Source organism: Lissotriton vulgaris, chromosome 8 (genome assembly GCF_964263255.1).
Source record: "Lissotriton vulgaris chromosome 8, aLisVul1.2, whole genome shotgun sequence".
Classification (NCBI taxonomy): Eukaryota; Metazoa; Chordata; class Amphibia; order Caudata; family Salamandridae; genus Lissotriton; species Lissotriton vulgaris.
In genome coordinates, this window is record NC_141696.1 from 332,603,407 (window position 1) to 332,621,113 (window position 17,707).

General features: G+C 45.4%; 1 protein-coding gene across 2 annotated transcripts in view; it reads right to left on the minus strand.

The window, feature by feature from the left end:
• Window positions 1-17,707, minus strand: part of CCDC181 (coiled-coil domain containing 181) — a 307,289-nt gene that overhangs the window by 74,008 nt on the left and 215,574 nt on the right. For both annotated transcript variants that reach the window (XM_086934091.1, XM_086934090.1), the window contains one exon: window positions 12,961-13,107. In XM_086934091.1, the coding sequence (XP_086790217.1) occupies window positions 12,961-13,107 (147 nt within the window). The remainder of the gene's footprint in view (window positions 1-12,960; window positions 13,108-17,707) is intronic.

Genomic DNA, 17,707 nt, shown 5'->3' on the forward strand with positions numbered 1-17,707 from the left:
CACAGTAACATTGAATCATGTACACTACAAAGGATGAGTCACAATTGATGTTGCTGTTAATTGTAAAGTTTTTTCCGCTTGCATCTTTTAGACTTTTCGTGTTTCGTCCTATTTTGCACGCCTTGCAGCTGGCGCATTTGTTGAAACCTTGTTTTCTAACATCCAGCCAGGATGCTGTTTTCTTGTATTCAAAATTACTTTGAGTCAGTTCATCTGCTAGGTTGCGTGCCCTTCTGTATGAGACGAGTGGATAGTCTCCTATCGTTGTTCCGATGTCTGGGTCTTTACGTAGTACATGCCAGTACTTTTTCATTGCTTTTTGGATTTTATAGCTTTCCTTGCTACTGAACTGATATCTAGAAAAACTGCATTCTCCTTTAACTAAGAAAAACCTCGTAGAACTCCCACGATACATGGACAGTTACGCATCATAAGCCAACTCTCAGGTAAATAGAGGGTTGACTTAACACGCACGTGTGGTCACGCGCGTTAAAAAGCGACATTGCCCTAGCTAACTGAGGGCCCGCTTTGAGATGTAGTAACGCTAAACTCGCCCCAATGCAGCAAAAACCCATGGCTTGCACTAAAAAGTGATGGCCAGAAACCATGTAAACTACATGTCCCAGCATGCCTCACAAACAGGGGCGTGCTCAACAGGCCTAAATGTATTGAAATAATGAAGGGACTACACACTATAGCTACCGTGAACACGAACTACGGTTCGAAACGCGTAGGTGTTTTGTCACGTTTTGAAAAATAAAGAAACTGCAACATAACCAAGGCGAGTGCGGCGAGTCATTTGGTATTATATATATATATATATATATATATATATATATATATATATATATATATATATATATATATATATATATATATATATATTTTTTTTTTTTTGCCACATTCTATCACCTACCTAAGGTGCCCAAGAGTAAAATATGGCCTCCGGGTAGACCTATTGTGTCTGCAAAAGACAGTTTACTGGAAAAGACTTCGAGCTACATCGACAGCTTCATTGCCCCATTCGTCAAAGATCTCAGCTCGTATCTAAAAGATACGAAGGACTTTTTAAGGATTATACAGGATGTCAAATGGGAAGAGGATATGATCCTAATAACACTGGACATTGCCAGCTTGTATATTTCTATTAGACATGAAGACGGTCTGCTGGCAATGAAGAGCTTCCTAGAGAACAGACCGATCAAATATCGAAGCCACAACACTATGTTGCTAGAATTAACAGACTTCTTTTTAAGAAATAACATCTTTCTGTTTGCAGGGAAATTGTACCTACAACTCCAGGGGACCGCGATGGGCACGTGCTTCGCCCCCAGCTACGCGAACCTTTTCGTGGGCTGGTGGGAGAAGCACGTGGCCTGGGCGGGGGAGAATGACCGGTGGATGAATAATATCATCCTGTGGACCCGCTACATCGATGACTGGTTTTTGGTGTGGCGGGGCCCACAGAATGAGGCTGAGAAATACATTGCTGAATTAAACAGAAACAATTTGAACCTCAGTTTCACAAGTAACATCAGCAAGAGTGAGGTGTTCTACCTGGACCTTCGGGTCTATGTAGAAAATGATTCAATACAAACTGCGGTTTATAGAAAACCAACAGCGGGCAATACTATATTGCACTCACGCAGCTATCACCCCCGTAGTGTCATTAATAACACTCCCCTGGGAGAGTTTTTGCGAATGAAACGCAACTGCTCGACCAAACAGGAGTTTGAAAAAGCAAAGGAACAGTCCAAAAAAAGATTCTCACAGAGAGGATATGGGAAAGGGATTTTGGATCGAGCTGAAATGAGAAGCAACTCAGTGGGAAGAAAAGACCTGCTAACTGATAAACCCAGATCTCCGGACTCAAAGATTAGACTGATCACTGATTACTCAGAGAAGTCACCAGAAATTTTCAATATAACGCGGAAAAATTGGAAAATCTTAAAATCTGACTCTGTATTCGGGAAATCCCTATCTGATTATCCTCTCGTCACATATAGAAAGGGGAATTCCTTTAAAGACCATCTAGTGAACAGTCACTATGAGAAGAAGAAAAAGAACAAATCAACTGTTTCAGGCTTCTTCCCTTGCATGAAGTGCAAGGCCTGTAGAAACTCGAAAAAAGTCAAAGAATATGTAATTCCAGGAAAGAAAACAAAGAACAAGATAACGAAATTACTAAACTGTAACTCTGACTATACTGTGTACTGCTTGATATGTCCCTGTGGGAAGAAATATATAGGGAGCACAGTGAAACCCACCAAACTAAGGGTCCTTGAACATATGAGGGCTATCACCTCGAAGGATCCAAGTTATCCAGTAGCCCGTCATTTCGAGCAGGCACACAACAGCAACAGTAATCTGTTGACCTATTTCATTCTGGATCAATTAGTCAGAACAGAGAGAGGGGGTAACTGGGTGAAAAAGCTGAGAACCCTAGAATCAAGATTCATCATCCAGTTACAGACTAAGACCCCAGGTGGGATGAACAATGAGGAAGAGATGTGGACTCACATCTAAGAAACTTCATTCGGGCCCCTGTGTTGTTTTCTTATCAACCTGGCAAAATAGACTAATATATATTTCTTTAAAAATCAGTGATGCCTGCCCTATCACCCTCTGATGTAAAAAGTTATTTTTTGTTCATGGTAAATCACAGGGACAATTCTAAATATCTTTTTGTTCGAATGTACAATATGAGTAATGAAATGCCCATTCAGGGCTTGATTGTATATTATTTCGAGAATGTGGATTGTTCCATAATGTGCCATGAAACTGTGAACCTCTCGTGAGGGCTCATAAAGGGACCACAATGAGCCTCACGATTGAAAGGCACTACCCGCATAGGCGCCTCAAAATGTAAATATGTAACATAAGGTACCATGAATTCCTAAAAGATTTAATTTTGAGAAAGAATTTTATCGCGATATATACTAGATCAACATTTCAACTACATGATGGTATCGAATGCATTGAAAATGATGATTATAATTTTCATTCTACCCATTATAAGATGGCCGCCGCAGGAGTAATGATGTAATTACAAGTTATGTGTCCTTCTTTTATGTTTATTTCTTTAGAAACACGTGACATATGGTCACCATGGTTTTATTTAAACAATGGTAAAAACAAATGTCAGTTTACACTGACGAAGGCGGCAACGCCGAAACGCGTTTGTAAGCTTGACTTTACCTGCAGAAAGATTCTGTAATAAAACACCTGGCGAACCCACGCAGTACTGGCTTTGAGTGCTCTTTTTGGTTGAATGCCGAGGACTGAGGGATTTTGCGTTGTTAATATATATATATATATATATATATATATATGCATATACATATATACACACACACACACATATATACATTTGCATGTTGTTTTGCCAGTTTCATGTGACAACTGAGAAAGTCTTTGTGTTAGAGAGTGTTGTAGTAATAAAATCTCACACTTTATTTTGAAACTGCCTTTTGAAGGTTCATTTGCCTCATTTTGTGAATGCTGAGTCTCTTTACCAAGTGTTTTTTCTTGTTTTGCTGAGTGTTTCATCTTAGTAGTACTACTGAATGTCTTTTATTTTGGAGTATAAAGCAAGACAGGTCCTCTGTGCACATAAGTCTGCCCAGCCCTCCCTTATCCGTAGCAGTGCCACTTTGGGGTCCATGGCCACGGGGGTGGGGGGATGGAAAATGTCTTCCAAGGTAGTATGGATCACGTGCCAGTACTGTACTATAATGAGGCATTTCCAAATCATATGGTAGAAATTTCCCTCTGCAGAGTCACAGTTAGGGTTTGGGGCCCTACCCATTTCTCACAGTTGGTTCGGCGATAATAAATTCTATGAAAATAAAGGAACTGTACAAAATGTAAATTGAAGGGTATTTATTTACAAGCTTGTATAGCGCTGGAATCGATTCCAACAGGAATATCTCTGCGCTTTTGGGCCAGTCAACAATACCGAGAAGAACATTAATAGGGATTAGATCTCATTTTTAAATAAAACGGTTTTGAGAAGTTTTCTGAACTGAATGTGAGAGGGGCAGGTCCTGAGATGTAGGGGGAGTCGATTCCATAAATTGGGTAGGTGTGGGCGGAAAATCCGTTCCGCTCGCGGATTTTGCGGATTTTCGGGAAATCCGCAATCCGCGAGATTTGCGAATTTCCCGCAAAATCCGCAAATCCGCGAGCAGCGGATTTTGCTCGCGCTGCTCGCACTGTTAGCGTGAGTTCGCGCCCCGCGAATAAGTGCGAAATTGCAGAAATACGATCTTGGCAAAACTGAAAGTAACTACTTACCAGGTTCAAAAGTTCAGGCACATCATTAGTAGCCATTTCCTGTAGGGCTTCCTGAGGGGCCCCTCCAGAGTTCAGTTGCCAGTTGAAACTATTATGTGACCCTGCTCTGAACCTCAGAATAGTTACACATATGCCACAAAGGTCCTGAATTACAGCTAAGGGAGACAAGCAGGAGCCAGGCTGGAAGTTAAAATCCATTAATCAGCCCCTAATTCATTATTGTCAGTTGGGGCAGGGCAGGTGTTGTAACTAATTTTGCAACAATGAAAGCACTTAGCAAGTGCAAAAGATCACTAATCAGGGCGCACTAAGGAAGCAGGTGCCAGCTAAAAAAATATTCTGTGACACATTAATCAGCCCCAAATTAATTCAGGTCACTTGAGGCAGGGAAGGTGTGCTTTGCTTTGCCGAAAATAATGTACACTGGACAACCAGAGGGTGTAGTGATGAAACAGAGGGTGGCATGGGTGGGCCAGAGGGTGGCATGAGTAGTCAGAGAGTGGCAGTGGTGACAGAGAGTGGCAGTGATGAAGAAGAGTGTCCCAAACAGGCTGGACACGTAGAAACAACAAGTTCGCAAAACTTGCGACCCGACAGGTAAGTTCGCAAATTGCGAAATTGTAAAAACCCTCGCGAACTGGCAGAAACACGGGCGAACACAAAAAAAAAAAAAATCCGCAAATTCGCGGGAATTCGCGGATTTTGCGGATTGCGAATCCGCAAATCCGCAAAATTCGCGGATTGCCAATCCGCAAAATCCGCTCATGTTGGGTCCAGCTACGGACAGTGCTCTGCCCCCGTGTCTGGTCTTTTTGACACGAGGAACCACCAGTTGGTGGCTTGTGCTGGATCTGAGTGGCCTGGACGGGATGTAGGGAATGAATTTCTGTCGCAGGTAGGTAGGGCCTTGTCCATTAATGTTTTTATGTATTATGCAGCAAATTTTAAATTTAACTCGCTGTCGTATGGAGAGCCAGTGGAGTTTTTGTAAAAGGGGTTTGGATGCTGTTCTTGGAGGGGCATTCAAGACTAGGCGCGCCGCTGTGTTCTGGACTACCTGAAGTCTGGCCAACACTCCCTCGTTGGCAGATAGGAGCAGGCCGTTGCAGTAGTCAATACGACTTAGAACCAGGGCTTGCACTAAAGTCTTCCTAAACGTGTCAGGCAGCAGAGGGAAGATTTTACGCAGCATGCTGATGACATGAAAACATGAGCCTGCGACAGTGCTAGTGTGTTGCTTTAATGACAAATCCTGATCCAGGCGGATCCCCAGGTTTTTCACGACCTGTTTGGGTTCTGGGACCACACCAAGATCAGAAGGCCACCAGTCTGGAGCCCATAGAAGCTTGGCTTCGCCAAATAGCATGAGTTCTGTTTTGCTAACTTTGTACTGCAGATAATTGGAGGACATCCACTGTGCAACGGCCTTCATACCAGCCGAAAAGGAGTTTTTTATTTCAGTAGTGAGAGTTTCAAAAGGGAAGAGGAGCTGAGTGTCATCCGCGTAAGATACGGGGATGAACCCAAATCTTCGCATCACTCTTGCCAGGGGAGCCACATAGATGTTAAAAAGTGTTGGGCTCAAACAGGAGCCCTGTGGCACCCCTTTTGAAATCTCCACCTCTGCTGAGCGGTGAGCACCCATGATGACAGTCTGGGTGCGCTCAGTTAGAAAACTCCTTATCCAATCAAGGGCTCTGTTCTTAACTCCTACGTTCGACAACCGGTCAGTAAGGATGTTATGCGACACGGTGTCGAACGCTGCCGAGAGATCTAGTAACACTAGAATCACGGAGTAGCCTTTGTCTTGAAGCATATGTAAGTCATCGGTGACAGACAAGAGGGCAGATTCCGTGCTGTGTTTCGGCCTAAACCCAGATTGGGAGTAGTCAAGGCCTCCATTGTTCTCCACATACTGTGAGAGATGTTGATTTACATGTTTTTCAGTCAGCTTGCCCAAAAACGGGAGCAGAGAGATGGGCCTGAGGTTTGATTGTTCCGTCCAAGGAATAGCAGCATTTTTCCTAATAGGCCTAACTAACGCCTGTTTCCATTGTCTTGGGACAGTGCCAGATTCAAGAGAAAGATTAATGAGTTTTTCCATAGATGGGCCTAGAACCTCCAGCAAAGAGGGCATAAGTCTGGCAGGGATAGTGTCATTGGGGCTACCACTTTTAATTTGAATGGTAAGTGCTGACAACTCCTTAGAAGTTATAGGAGGAAAATTATCCAGAGAATTGTCACTATGATTACACTCTATTTCATATGAAGCAAAATCTGCCTCACAAGTCATGGTTTTGTTAGAGTGCATGATTTTCGTGTAGATCAGATCTATCTTGTTAGAGAAGAATTGGGATGTCTCATCACAAAGTTTTTTAGATGAAATGTCAGGACTTTCGCTGGCTGTAGGTTTGACAAATGATTGTAGTATTTGATACATAACCCTGGGGGAATTATCTGCTTCAGAAATGAGAGAAGTTATATGGGTTTTCCTAGCTGCGCGAATAGCTTTGTGGTATGCTCTTAAAGATTCCCAATAGATATTCCTATCGATATCTAGATGAGAGCTTCTCCACTTTTTCTCTAACTTCCTAGCTGTTAGTTTCAATTTTCTAAGATTGTCAGAAAACCACACTTCCTGTTTTTTTGCTGGCCGTGGGTTAAACTTTTTCATGGGAGCTACTACATCTATGGCAGATATTAAGGCTTTATCGAATTTATTAAGGGCATTTCCTATCTGATCCATTGGAGTGGCCAATACCCAGTCCAGAAAGGTTTGTAGTAGCTCTGTGATGCCAGCAGATGTAGGGGACCCTGTTATGACAGCTGGTAAATGCACTTTACAGATGCATGTGAAAGGCCTGCTCATGCCAGTTGTAGTGGTTAAGTTAATACAAGTTGTAGTGCAGAAGAACAAGTTACTTACCGTTGGTAACACTCTTTCTTGTATGGATTATCTATCCACAGATTCCTCATTGTCTGAATACTCTTCAGGCGTCAGACTGGATCCAGATACTTTTCAACAGTGAGCTGGAAGGTGGGGCCTTGCAGCTCCACATTGACGCTGTTCCGCTTCATAAATGATGTAGGGGGCTTATATAGGCGCCACTTCTGTACACTTTAATTGGCTGCATTTGAGACTGCCCTATCCCCCAGACTCAGAACCCCAAAAGCAAATAAGTAGACAGGGTGCAGAATCCTAGACTTGCATTCTTATTAAAGGATAGAGTCCAATCACTTGACATGGAGGTGAGGAATCTGTGGATAGACAGAGTATATACCGTAAAGAGTGTTACCAAAGGTAAGCACCTTGTTCTTCTGATAAAGGCTTCTAGCTGCAGATTCCTCACCTTATGAACAGATACCAAAGCAATACCTATTTGGAAGTGGGTCTAAATATGGACTCAAACCAGAAAGTTTGCAGTAGTGAGTGGGCAAAATGTCCCTGTCAGCTAACCTGACTGTCCAGGCAATAATGGTTTGTGAACGTATGGAGGGATACTCATGTATCCCTCCAGTCCTAGACAAATGTCTAGGACTGGGACTCCATGTCTAGCAGCTTCAGCCCTGGTAGATAGAGCATGCAGACTTTCAAGAGGCTGCTTCTTTGCCAGTGAGTAGCAGATCTTAATGTAGAGCAGAATCCAGCGGGGGATGGTTCTTGTCTGCACGGCCTTGCCTTTTTTCACTGCAGGGAACCCCACAAAGACCTGATCATCCACCCAATGGTTTTTGGTACAAACTATATAAAAGCTCAGCACTCTCATTGGGTCCAAGTGATGCAATCTCTCCTCCTTCTAAGAGAGGTGAGAAAGTGCATAGAACGCCGGCAGGGTGAGGGCTTGACTGACGTGTAACTTCGTCACAACTTTCGTCAGGAAGGATGCCTGTGTTCGCAGAACCAGTTTGTCTGGGAAGAAGGAAGTGTGTGGCTGATTGACACAAATAGCACACTCACATGCCATGCAGAGGTGATGGCAATGAGGGACAAAGTCTTAATGGTAAGGAATTGTAAAGGACAGCTGTGAAAACGCTTGAACAGAGTGTACGTCAGATAAGTCAGGACCTGATTAAGGTCCCACTAGGGCATGATAAAAGGAGAAGGGGGAACCATCTATTGCAGGCCTTTCAAAAATTGCATTACAGGTGGTGACTTAACCAATGAGGGCTGATCTGGCAAACTTAGGAAGGCCGAACGGGAATGCCACCTTTAACTAGGCCCAAGGTAAAGCCTTGCAGGGCAAAGGAACAAACAGAAAGCCAGATACCTTGGCCTGGAGGAGTTCAAACTGGTTTGCGCTGTACCAAGCAGCAAATCGCTTCCAACAACCTGTCGTAGACAGTTTTCATTGAGGGACACCACCTGTCAAGATGATTCAACCACCTCTGGAGGAAGGCCAAAGGTGTTCAGTTGCCACAGCTCAATCTCCGCGCATGATGGTGGAGATTACGATGGTTCAGATGCAAAACTCTGCTTTTGCTGCGACAGCTGGTCCTCCTGGAGGATAAGCCTAAACGGAAGACTAAGATGATTTGGTCCCTGATCTTCTTGAGAAGTCTGGACAGGAGTGGTATCGGCGGAAAGGAGTACAGCAGTCATGAGCTCCAGTGAAGATGAAGTGTGTCTATGAGCGAGAGCCGCCTATGAAACTCCAGTATGCAGAAGTGCTGACATTGCATGTTCTCTATGGTAGAAAATCGATCTGATCAAGATTCTTCCCAATCTCTGAAGAGACCTTGCACCACCTCAAAACAAGGCATCAATGGATGAGTTTGTCTGCTCTGGCGCTCAGAGAGCCCATCATATATTGAACCACTAGGAAAATGCCCTGGAGTTCCAACAATGTCCAGAAACACAAGGTCTCCTGACACAGAATCCACAACCCTACCTCACCCTGCTAGCTGCAATACCATGGCGGTGTTGTCTGATAACACCTAAACCAGCCTTGTCTTGATGAAAGAAAGTCTTTTAATTCTAGGTGAAAGGCTCACAGTTCAGTCCAACATGTTCATATGGAGCTGATTCCGCTGGAGACCACAGTCCTCTAATCTCACCTCTCCATGATGGTCCCTCCAACCTAGGACGATGGATCTGTCACTACAGTGAGTTCCGGGTGTAGAAGGGAGAGGGGTCCATGAGCCATCACTGCAGATCTTTTGCAGTTCTCTCTGATATCTGGACCAGGTTGGAGAGATTCCCCTGATGCTGCGCCCACTGGGACTACAGATCCCACCACAGAGCCCGCTTATGCTAAGGAGCATGTTTTATTTGCAGGATGCAGGAGGCCATAATACCCAACAGACTCACAATCAGTGTTACCAATTCCAGGATAGAGGCTGAAATATTGGACTTATAGACCAAATATCCTCGGCTCGCTACTCCAGAGAATAAGCCTGGAGGTGGGAGACAACTGCCTAGGGTGATCCCGAGTTCAACAGACAGTCATTGAGGTAGGGTAAGACTAGAACCCCTGACCTCCGCATATGTGCTGCAACCACCACCATCACCTTGGTGAACACCCGATGGGTACTGGTAAGACCAAAGGGGAGCACAGCAAACTGATAACACGCTTGGCCTTCCAAGACTGCAGGTAACATCTGTGGGCAGACAGGACAGATTTATGGAAGTAGGCATTCTACAAGTCCAGCGCTACCGTCCAGTTTTTAGGGTCGAGGGTCAACAGCACCTGAGTCACAGTGAGTAGCTTGAATTTTTTTCTTTTTCAGGTCGTAGTTGAAGGGGCATTGGCGGTGGATAGGACAGAGGCTTTCCATCCTTCTTCCGCACCAGCAGGTAGTGGGAATAGCAACCAGGACCAACTTCTGATGCTGGCACCCGATCAATAGCTCCTTTGGCCAGAAGGGATAGTACTTCCTGTTGCAAGAGCGAAAGGTGGACCTCAGTTCATCCATCAGCCGATCAATGGAGGGTGGCAAAGGTGTCAGGGTCTGCCGGAAAGGTAGGGCATAGCCCTGCTGGACAATCTGAGGCACCCATTTGTCTGAAGTGATTTCTCACCATTAGGGCAGGTGGTTCCAAATCCTGCCACCAAGCAAGTGCCCATAATGGTATGAGGGCGAACTAAAAAGGCTTTGATGTTGCCGCTGCTGGTGGGAGGCAGAGCGGATTGACCTCTGGCTCTGGTTCCCACGAGGGTTATGATAGCTGCGTCAGCCACAAAAGGCCTATGATGCCTGCTGGCTGTGGTGGGTAGGGGGAAAAGGACGCAGCTGATAGCCCCTAGGGTAACCAGGAAAGGGGCGAAATGCAGCAGTCATTGGACCATGGTGAGCATCAAAGACCTACTGGTGGCTCTACTGTCTTTAAAGCACTCAAGAGTGGCCTGTTCAAATCTGCACCGATGGTGAGGAGAAGAAGGAACTGAGGTCAGCGCGCTGGGGTGGTGCCTATACATGTTAATTGCCCTTTGCTTCTAGCTCCTTGATAGGGCTGGTGACTGCTGGAAAATGCAGATATCTTACAGTGTCAGTCTTAATCGACTGGAGGGCATCGTCTACATGCTTACCTAAGAGTGCCTATCCATCATGGGGCATGTCTAAAATCTTACTTTGGACCTCAGGTCTGAAAAACATTGATTTCAACTAATCTTGCCACCGGATAACAGTTGCACCTGCCAGTTCCTGAAATCCAGTGGATGTTGTATCAATTTCACAATCATCTCTGATGATCCACGCTCCCCTTCTTGAAGAATTTTCTTACCTTCAGTCTTTTTGTCTCCTGGCATGTGGTCAATAAAAAAAGTAGTGATGTCCGACCACATCTGCCTATTATTACAACCGAGGATCCCCAAGGATTTGATTGCTCTCACATTGAGTGCCAACATGGCAGAGAATCTCTACCCTATTTTCTCTAAATGCCTTCCTTAACTTTTTGGTGGATTGTAGCATTGCATGAAAAGTTTCCTTGATTTACGCTGGGCAGCCTGCATCACGACGGCGTCAGCACTAGGAGGACCAATCAGACAGGCAAGTGAATCATTAGGAACTGTATATTCCTTATCCCAATGAGATATAGCAGCTGAATCTGTAGCAGGAGTTTTCATTACTTTAAAACCATCATTCCAGATGAAGTCAACTATCCAGATAGCTTTGACAGACCTTTGCAAAGGCCCTTAAAATCATACAGAACAGAAGCGGATTGTCTGAGTGTGATCTGCAAGTCAAACCTCTTGGATGCGCTTTCCAAAAGTGTGTAAAAGCCACCAATATCATGTGGTGGTGAATCAGCTGCATGCGAACATCTGGTGGGCAGACCAGTGCTATGTAATTGTCCAATTCTGAACCTATGTCCTGATCATCATGTACCTCACCCTCTTCCCTTTCATCATCAGAATGGGTATCTTTGCCGGCTAGTGGGAGTGTTGTCTTTGATTGAGGAGTTTGTGATGGTTGTGATCTTGAGCTTGGAAAATAAGGAATAGAGTGAGAAGTAGAAGTAGGAGGAGGCCATGCAACAGGTAACTGTGGTTGTTTTGGTGATCTGGTCTTTGAAGGTCGTGGAAACATTTTGTAATAATGAACCAACATAAACCTTAGGTCTTTAATCAAAGGCATTTGGACTTGCCTGATCTCCTTGTGGTACTGTACTTCTTGCCCAACAAGCTCATATTCTGTAAGCTATTCACTGGGTCAAACTTTGCATGTTTCTCAGGTGTTGGCCTGAGGAGGAAAATATTTGTCTTTCATAAATTTCTCATCTTCTTCCTGATTCTTGGCATGAAGATCCACTGACCTGTAGGACAGGCCAAAGGAGCCATTGTCTTCTGAATGTAGTCTCATTTACTACAAGGCCTGAAGAGGCCTTTTTAAAAATGTTTCTAACTTGCTGTTCAGTACGATTGTAGTCAATTAATGTTAGACATTGTCTTCCAACAGAATAATTCTGGTGACGCTTGAAGTAGCTGAAGATTTCCGATTTTTCTGAAGTAAACTGAGCAGAGCTCAGGCCAACTCCCTTCACCCAACATGCTGTTGAAAATCTGAGGTATGGTAGCCTCCCCAACACACTCTTATGCCGCATTTTGGATGTGAAATTGCCTTCTGGACGGATAAATGATATTACTGTGTATGTATAGCTTTACATTGAGGTGCAGTGCAACTGGGGATTGGGTGTTAATCTACAAAATTACATCATGCCATTGAAGTGGAGTGATCTCTAGTTCTTAAGTTGTGGACTTTCATTTGTGATGTGATTAGCACCGTGTCGATCCCTCATACAGTAGGGAGTGAAGAAGACAATAAAAGCTGCTTCTGATGCTTCCAATAAATAACAAATGCAGTTTTGGGCAGCATCAAGAAGAGCTATGTACCTTATCACTGATGAGTTTAAGAAGGAATCATTTAGTTGTGTTTAGTGGCTCAGCAAAATAATACACCCAATGTAGGAATATGTTTATCGGTCATCAGTCCAGATCCGAAAAGGTCCCTTCGGTCTTTAATGCCTTTTGAGGTTGATAAAATGAGTACCACGGAGTTCGGCAACATTAAAAAGATGTTACCTATCAGTAGCACCTACAGATATTTTGTGAATGAACTTCGACAATTTAATTATGAAGCAATCATGCAAACAATACTATTGGTAAGCTTTCCAATGCCCCTTGAAAAGTCAACTGAAATATCAGAAATAAAATTGATCTCACTCACCCTGTTATTCATCTCTTCCATCTCTTTAGCCTCCTGTATTCTTTTCTCTTCTAAAAGCTGATCTTTTTTCTTGTGAAGCCAAGCTCTGAATGCCGTTTCATTCTCTTTTCTTTTTTGCTCATCTTCTTCTCTTTTGCGTGCTTCCATCTTTTGGAAAATCATAAAGATTCAATTTACTAACAGTACTCACTTATGGCTACACTGCGCAATACAGCTAATGTTACTTTCAATAATATTAGTTCACAAACTAGTATACTTATTTCGAAGGCCCTGATTACAAATTAGGCGGAATTCCATGCGGAGATTACCAGCGGCTGGATTCACTGTTACTGGCCAGTATCTCTGCATGGAATTTTGCCTATTCTGAGTTAGACCCCTTGGGTTTGGGAAAACTATGCAGACAGAGAATTAGGTTATGAAATTCCGCGTGGTAGTCTTTAGTCAGAAAGGCTAAATGCTCCCATTTGCCAACTGCTGTATGCAAGTTGCAAATCGTAGCAATGGCTTTCTTGTGGGAGAGGATAAATGAAAGAGGTGGGTCAGGAAGGGAAGAGGAGACAAAGGAAAGTAGTTTTGACAGGGGGAGAGCATTGCATACTCCCACTTTGCCAAAGGAAAACGTATCTTGAATGGGGCGTGGCCAAGCGCGCAACATGGCAGATGCACTTTAGAGGAGCTCCACTGAGCCCCCCTGTTCAATATGTTGATCTGGCATACACACGAGGTTAAGTTGGCCTGAGGACACTGCTGAAGACTTTCAGCTGACTGTAGTTGCCTTCCTGGTCCGCAGCACTGGAGGAAGCTCTGAGCGGCTGAGCCGTCTGTGTGATGGGTGAGACAGCGCTCTGACCATAGAGCAATGACCGACTTGCAGCCTCTGAGTTGCGGCGAGTTCCAGTGAGAGCAGAAGACTGCCATGCCTTTCGGCTGCTCCACTCTGAGCCCCGTCAAAGAGTGAGCCGTGGAGGCACTGAAACTGTGGGCAGGCTTGATGGCCTGAGCAGCCAGTGGAGTAGAGGAGATGAGGTTATGATGAGGTCCAGCAGCCAATCTCCTGAGGGAGGCCGGTGGCTCTCCTTCATATACTCAACACTGGGACTGAAGCCCTTAAACTTCTGGTTGCTGCTTTGGCTGTGTAGGCCCTGTTGAGCTCTGAGTTGACGGAGGGCTCGGGCATCCAGATCCGCAGCTCTTGGGGCCCATAGTCCGATCGCACTATCGATGGCCCAATATTCTTCAGGGGAGAGCTGTTTCGAGCCCCTAGCCATCTTCCATGTGGGGGTAGCACAAGAGCCCCCTGGGGTCTTGTATTAGCCAAAGGTTCTTCCTGCTAATACACGTGGCCGTACCCCAGGAAACCACAAGCTATACAAAACAACTATTGCCCCGGAGGTGCAGCTTTGCTATCTGCGGGTCCTAAGGGATGGCTGTGTGATATACTCTGTCACAGGACTTGGACCCCGATACATCACCTAACACATCCACACATTGGGGTCCTTTTCTTACAGATGTCCCGAGAGTATGCTGTGATCTAGGAGCATATGTTTAGGAGACTCCTTGTGCCAAGATGTGAACTATAAAACTGATCTCACACCCATACCTCCCATCGATACAGCTGCACGGACACTAAGGGCCCCCGGGGCACTTATCCATAAGCATGGAGAAATTGCAGGCAGTGGCGGCCCGCAACAGAATAAAATTGCTAATATGCCAGGACAACAACTGGCCCCCAGCAGGCTGATGGGCAATGTGAGCAGACAGCCCATCCCCCCAGGATCAAATATCCTCGATACAAATACTCCAAGCCTTCTGCAACACCAAAAAATGTTGGGGATTCAGATCGGAAGTGTAGGTGCTGAGGTGGGGCGCCTGTGCCAAGAATTCAGGAAAATAGCAGACACAGTTACAGAGACTGAAACTAGAATTTTAAGTGCGGAATACACTATGCACACACTGACCGCAAAAGCTGCCCATCTGAAGGGGGTGGTGGGCCATCTGGAATGGAGGGCTGAGGATGCTGAAGGAAGGTCAAGACGGAGCAATCTCCGGATCATGGGGATCCCCTAAAAGTATGAAGGAGCAGATCCCAAAACTTTCCTGGCTGCCTTGCTCAGCTTCTAGGTCGTGGATTCACTGCTGTCCTGCTTTAAAATTGAGCCATTGGTCTCTGAGGTCCGGTGTGGCACCAGGTGCCCTAATTACCTATTTCCATGATTACAGTGTCATAGAGGCCATCTTCTGCCAGTGTCTGACTTAGCCGGAACGCACTCTGGAGGGGGCCGATGTTAGCATATACCCGGGCTATACATTGCAGGTGCAACAAGTGCTGAGATCTTTTGCAGCAAATAAGCAAAAGCTAAAAACGATGTAGCTTAGATTCATTCTCCTTTTCCCTGTGAAATTGTCTTGCATGCAAATGCATCACATTCCTTCAAAACACCTCAAGAAGTCTGGAACTTGCTGTAGGCATGGCGACCAGGCATCGGCAGTCTAGCGCAGGCCTAGTCTCCTGTCCAGCAGGGCAGCACCTGGACCCCCCGAAATTGGACACATCAGGGCTTATGGAGACGGGGACCCAGAATCAACAAGGTGGAGAACCCAAAGGTGGACAGTCCACCAAACCAGAATGGAAGGGATGACAAGGATGGCAGTGTCAGATCATCAAGGCCACACTCTTCCAGGCCAGAGAACACTCGAAAAACACTGGACACGGACCTATACCAGTTTTTTGGTTCCATTGTGCCATTTTGAATACACCTTGGTGCTGGCTATCTCTGGGGCCACAGGGCTGATAGCCTGGAGTCTTGGGCAGATGGAAAGGCACTGGCATCAAATGAATTATTTAATCACAACTAAGAGTTGATAATTATCATCTGAATGCAATCGGGGTCGAAACTCCTGTTGGGACCATCTCCTACCACCATACGGTTTAAACGTTGGGTAAGGATGACAGATTCTTCAGTTTAGGAAGTCTTGTGTGGGGGGTGTTTGGGTTTTAGTTTTGGTAGGTTTGTTTAGTCTTTGTTCACTCACTGTTTTAGGCATCACATTACTGGTTCTTTAGCGGATCAAACAAGCCTAGCCTCCCAGGATGACTACTTATGACTTTTAGCCTCCTATCTTAGAATGTCAACAAAGTTAAACGGGTGCGATCTTTTAATACATCAGCAGATTTGCACCATGGGTGGTATTCTTGCAGGAGATCCATCTGCTGTGTACTAGATGCCCCCTCCTGGCTTAAGGCATCTATACTAGGGTCTATCACTCTGGGTATACAACAACTTCCCAGAGCATGGCATTGCTACTACTACACAAGCAATTCCGGATGAAGGCCTCGAAAGTGACCTACAATGATATGAGCAGATTTACATTAGTGAATAGCATGGTCGGAGACCACAATAGGCACTAGCTTCTATATACGCTCCACCAGCCTTAGCCAGAGATAGTCTAGATGCACTTATGAAATATATACTGACCTTCCCAGTGGGTATAATAATCCTCATGGGTGATTTTAACTCATCATGGATCCATATCCATGGATGTGGGTGGCACAGCATGAGACACTGCCTGAGGCAACTTATTACCACTCCAGCCAGGTCACTTAATGGCAGGAAAAAGCGAGCTCTAGTTTTTATAGATTTCAAGAAATGTTTTTTTCGTGCCTTTTGGAGAAGATGAATTTTGGTCCCGTTTTCGTCTGATACGTTTAACAACTGTACACAGAACCCTGGGATAAAAGGATTAATGGCACATTGGCCGAAACTTTTCATATAAAGAGGGTCACCAGACAGGGGTGCTCCGAGTCACCTCTTGCTTTTGCTTTAACAATAGAACACCTAGAGCAGTAGATCTGCGTTATGCACAATTGCATCGGTTCTTACAGCTATCTTTGAAAGAGGACAGGCTTCCATTATATGCTGACGATCTCCTGATTTAGATTAGCGAGCCCCCATAGTCTCTACCTCATGGTGAGAACATATGGCAAAGATGGCTAGTTTTAAAGCATGGGATCTTATCAGTTTCTCCCTGCTTGGATATGTCTGCGAAGGGAGCCAAATCCAACCTTTCTCCTATTTGGTGTGGTGTGGTGTGTGGTGTGGCACGCCCATCCGCCCACAAAACAGCTTGCCGGACCCGCTGGTGCGGGTCCCGCATCGCCGGTAGTGCGACAACGAGGAGCCAGCAGTTCCCCCTCCAGGAGGAGCCACACAACACCCGCCACAACTACGCACGGGACTCCACTGCCCAGGAACCCGTGCTAGAACAGCAGAGCGCGAAGGCACGCCCATCCGCCCATCAAAACAACGCCAGCTTGACGCAGCGCGGGACGCAGCGCGGGACGCAGCGCGGGGCCAACGCCGGACGAAGCCCGGACTAAGGGCGGACAGTCTGTGACAGTCCGGGACAGGCAGGGACAGGGCTGGCCCAAGCCCCTTGGATTTACAACTAAGGTACTGTTTGATTTGATTGTATCTATCAGTGTGGTTTAGTGATTCGGAGTCATGGGGAAACGGAAACTGACAGAAGACTCTGGTGAGTCAGTAGGCGGGGTGCCAAAGGGTGGGAAAAAAGCCAAAAAAAGTCAAATCAAACCCAAGCGAATGACCAACGCAGGAGCCAACTGTGTCATGGATCGAATAGACGATTTGATACAAGACTGTGGGGACATACTGACCCAAGCACCCAAAATTGTTGAGAAACCTGACGAGGGGTCTACAAAAACAGGGTCTGATCTGCTCAATAGGCA